This window comes from Sinocyclocheilus anshuiensis, unplaced genomic scaffold (genome assembly GCF_001515605.1).
Source record: "Sinocyclocheilus anshuiensis isolate Anshui unplaced genomic scaffold, SAMN03320099.WGS_v1.1 scaffold1477, whole genome shotgun sequence".
Taxonomy (NCBI): domain Eukaryota; kingdom Metazoa; phylum Chordata; class Actinopteri; order Cypriniformes; family Cyprinidae; genus Sinocyclocheilus; species Sinocyclocheilus anshuiensis.
Window position 1 is genome coordinate 154,094 of NW_015547710.1, and position 3,809 is coordinate 157,902.

At 36.4% G+C, this 3,809-nt stretch overlaps 1 protein-coding gene across 1 annotated transcript in view; it reads left to right on the plus strand.

Moving 5' to 3' along the window:
- LOC107704007 (netrin-1) overlaps positions 1-3,809 on the plus strand; it is a 63,331-nt gene that overhangs the window by 44,812 nt on the left and 14,710 nt on the right. The window contains exon 4 of the mRNA XM_016506827.1: positions 1,841-1,990. Coding sequence (XP_016362313.1) covers positions 1,841-1,990 — 150 coding nt within the window. The remainder of the gene's footprint in view (positions 1-1,840; positions 1,991-3,809) is intronic.

A 3,809-nucleotide genomic window follows, 5' to 3' on the forward strand; every position in this document is an offset into this window, starting at 1 on the left:
ACGTACGTCACTGGTAGTTCCTATAGAACTGTTTTAGACCCTACTCTGAAGTAGGAGCTAATTTAGTTCCCCCAAACAGAGTGCCCAGAACTAAATAGGTTCCTAGTTCCTGCAGTGCTAGCATGGCAAAAAGCGGGAACTTCTGCCAGTAGTTCTAGGAATTATGAAAAGGTTCCTCGGTGCAAAAACCCCTCTAGAATATTACTTGAGAACTGCTGCAACAGGATCAATGAGTCATGAGTATTAATGATCCGGTCACAGTGGCTCATGTATATATATATGTATATATAGATATATATATTGCAACAGAAACCTCAGCATTTCAGACTCTGAATCATCCATTTCCACAAAGACAGAAAACCACATTTAAGGGTGTGAAGCTGTTTCATTTATTAGGAATTAGTCAGCTGAACTGTTTATTGAATCTTTAGGGTGGTTTGCTGCACATTTGTGACGAGAGATGAAGTGTGGCAATTTTCTACCTAATGACAACTCCAAAGACAAGACATAAACTTGGCTTTGATGACAAGAGAGTGACTAGCGACAAGAGACAGACATGCAGGGAGTGGCTGTCTCTCTGCGCCGTTCCAACCTTGGGACTGGAACTTCACTTCACTGCTCTTAGCATAGGCTTAAAAGAAATAAAGTTTAAGCACAACTCTCTCTGCTTCATTACTCATACAAATATATGAGCCAATTTATTCATTTAATGTGTTAAACATTTGACAGCATATCACTTCTACAGTGCCGGTGGGGAAAATATTGATTAAATGGCATTGCACTCTTTGCAAAATAACTTTAATGTTACCACCCATGGTGGGAATTTAAGAAAACGGACTTGAAAGGAGTTTTGACACAAAGGCAATACAATCAGTTCACAAGCTTTAAGAAGTGGAGAGAGACACTGAGCCATATGTTGGAGAAAGACCTCCCAAGAGGAAGGAAATGTGACAGACATTATTGGCACAAGCACAATGTTCTGATGGAAAAAAAAGAAAGCACATGTTACGGAAATATATTTTCAGGAAATGTGTTTATTATAAGACATTTTTGCCAATTTGAATATTGTTATAGAGTGGTTCCAAAAAGTGTTTAGATATTTCAGAAACTCTTAAAAATGTATAAAAGGTTTTGCATTGTATAAAAAGTGGCATTGTAAAAGAATCCTTTCATGCAACATATTTCACTTGAAAAAGAGTATTGTTGATTGTTGATAAAAGACAAAAAATATTGACAGTTTTTTATTGGAAAATAGCAGTAAATGACTAGTCGATGTGACACCTGTGTGAACATATAAATATATAAAATATAAAAATGTCTCAAATGTGAGGCAAATTCTGGGGGGAAAAACTTCTAGCATCATTCGTTTGCAGATATTAGGTTTGATATATATATTTTTTTTTTTATCAAGTACAATGACATTTCAAGTGTGACTTGAGTATCCAAAAAATGTCCAGATACATTTAGAGGCCAGATACAACTGTATAGTGAGGCTTTTCCTTGAAGTGCCCTGCTGTAAGTTCCATGCAAACTGAGGAAAAAGACATTCTCAAGCCACTTTGTAAAACCATTGACTTTCATAGCCAAGTTTTATGTTGAATTTTTATGTGTGTGCATGCTCTTGTCACGAGACACACTCTTTAGAGACTGGTCACCACTTTCACAAAACACACAGTGTGTTTTTCAACTGCTTCACCAATCTTCACCCTCTTATTTCCCCAGACTTGGGCCCTAAAAGCTACTTTTACTGTTTATCTGTGCTTTTTGTATGTATGTACTGTTTGTATGTGCGTTTCCCCACACGCGTGTTCTTTTATCTCTTTTCTTCTGTTCCTCACAGCTTGTGATTGCCATCCTGTGGGGGCCGCGGGCAAAACCTGTAACCAAACCACAGGCCAATGCCCCTGTAAAGACGGTGTGACGGGTATCACATGCAACCGTTGTGCTAAAGGCTACCAGCAGAGCCGATCTCCCATTGCCCCCTGCATAAGTATGTGGATCACTCAATGTCAAGATCTCTATTTTTTTAACCACTTCAATCCCCAATGAGCCATAATGCACTTACAAATGTTTTTGTCCATGGAATGCGTTGACATATTGAGCTGAAACGGTTCATGAAAATCTGCATTTATGAACAATCACAGTGGAAGGAATTTGAAACCATGTCTTGTTAAGGTCATTCCACAGAATTATCACTTGACATTCTTTACTTCATAGACCAAATCAGTAAAATAATGGCATTTTAAGATTCTTAAAATTGTTTTTAAAGAACACAAAAGTTTAAAAGTATCTTCACTGCATGATAATGAATGAAGCTAACCATCACTGGTGTTTGCATTTCAAATCAAACTGTTTAATTGGTGCTTTTGTCGATAAAACAATGCTTGGATACCAAACAAAAAAAAGAAATAGCTCTGGAGAAATTTCTGGCAGGGAGTTTAATGGAATAAATTCAACCTATAACTTTTTGGAATCTTATATCTTTGATTTTCCTGGGAAAATCACAAGCACTGATGTGTGAAACTTGGAAAGGTGCACACTCCGGTAATTGAACTGAAAATATTTAGTTTCTCTCATAATTGTGAAATAATCTGTTTTTATTTTAATAGCCCATATAAATTTAAGCAGTATCAAAATCCGTGCCAAGCTCAGTTTAACACGAGGAAGTCCTGGCTACAAATACTACTATGTCCTCTTATTCTGAAGACCATAAATCAATAGGGTTCAAATATTTATAACAGGCTTGTACTGTAATTTAATCTGGCATTAAACTCATTCCCATGTTCACCAAGCGGAGCCCAAGATATGTAGTGCTGATATTGGAAGTAAGACCACCACAGAAAATGTGTATCATTGTACAGCGCACATCTTTCCAAAACGCCAACAGCAAAAATTGACTTTCCTTGGTAGTTCTTTATTGAACTACACTTTAAACCACTCAATATGGTATGTGTGCTTTTGTCCAAAGCCTTATTGATTAAATACTGTGTTTTGAATTTTTAAGATTTGACATGTCATCCAAAATGAGTAACATTACAGTGAGATCATTATTTAAGCCTTGTTTACTGGCCAAAGCACCATAAAAGCAACAAAAACATATGTTGGCTCTGTGCCATTTCTTAGGGTCACAGTTCAACAAGAGCATAAAAACAGTTTTTATGAGAACCCCACCAGATGATGAAGATCATTCGTGAATCTTTTTAATCAGAAGACTTGATTCTTTCTTCCTTCAAATAGCTCTTTTTTGCATGCTTGTGCACCAGCTCCACAGAGCACATGAGCACTCTTTTATCAACTTCGTCATATTTCTCTTAGTATGCTTAAGCTGTTTCAGTCCTCCTCTTGTTTTGTCCTCATGGCAGTAACTGCCTTTTCTTCTTGTATATTTATGTTCCAATATGACAAAAGACTATTGTTATTTTTTACCACTTTTATGAATTCAATCACTTTGTTGCAATGGTCTTTCGTCACGCATGGCTTTACTGAGTGTAAACTTCCCTCCATTCATGAAAAGGTCATGGAAGGAAGGATGAAAGAATCAAGTCTTGGACATGTATCTCACTGTTTTTCATAACAGCAAAAGAGTAATTCTGTTGCGCAAATTTTATGCCCATCTGTGAACCAACGTTTTGTAAACCACTTTGCGAATGGATTTGTAATGTTAAACCAGTATCATCAGAGTTTAAATGGTTCAAATCAAATAAAACATAGGAATTGTCTTTTGAATCTCGATCTTAAATTATGATTGTTTAGTTTTAATTACACTCTAAAAAATGCTGGGTTAAATATAACCCAGCGCTGTTTTGAGA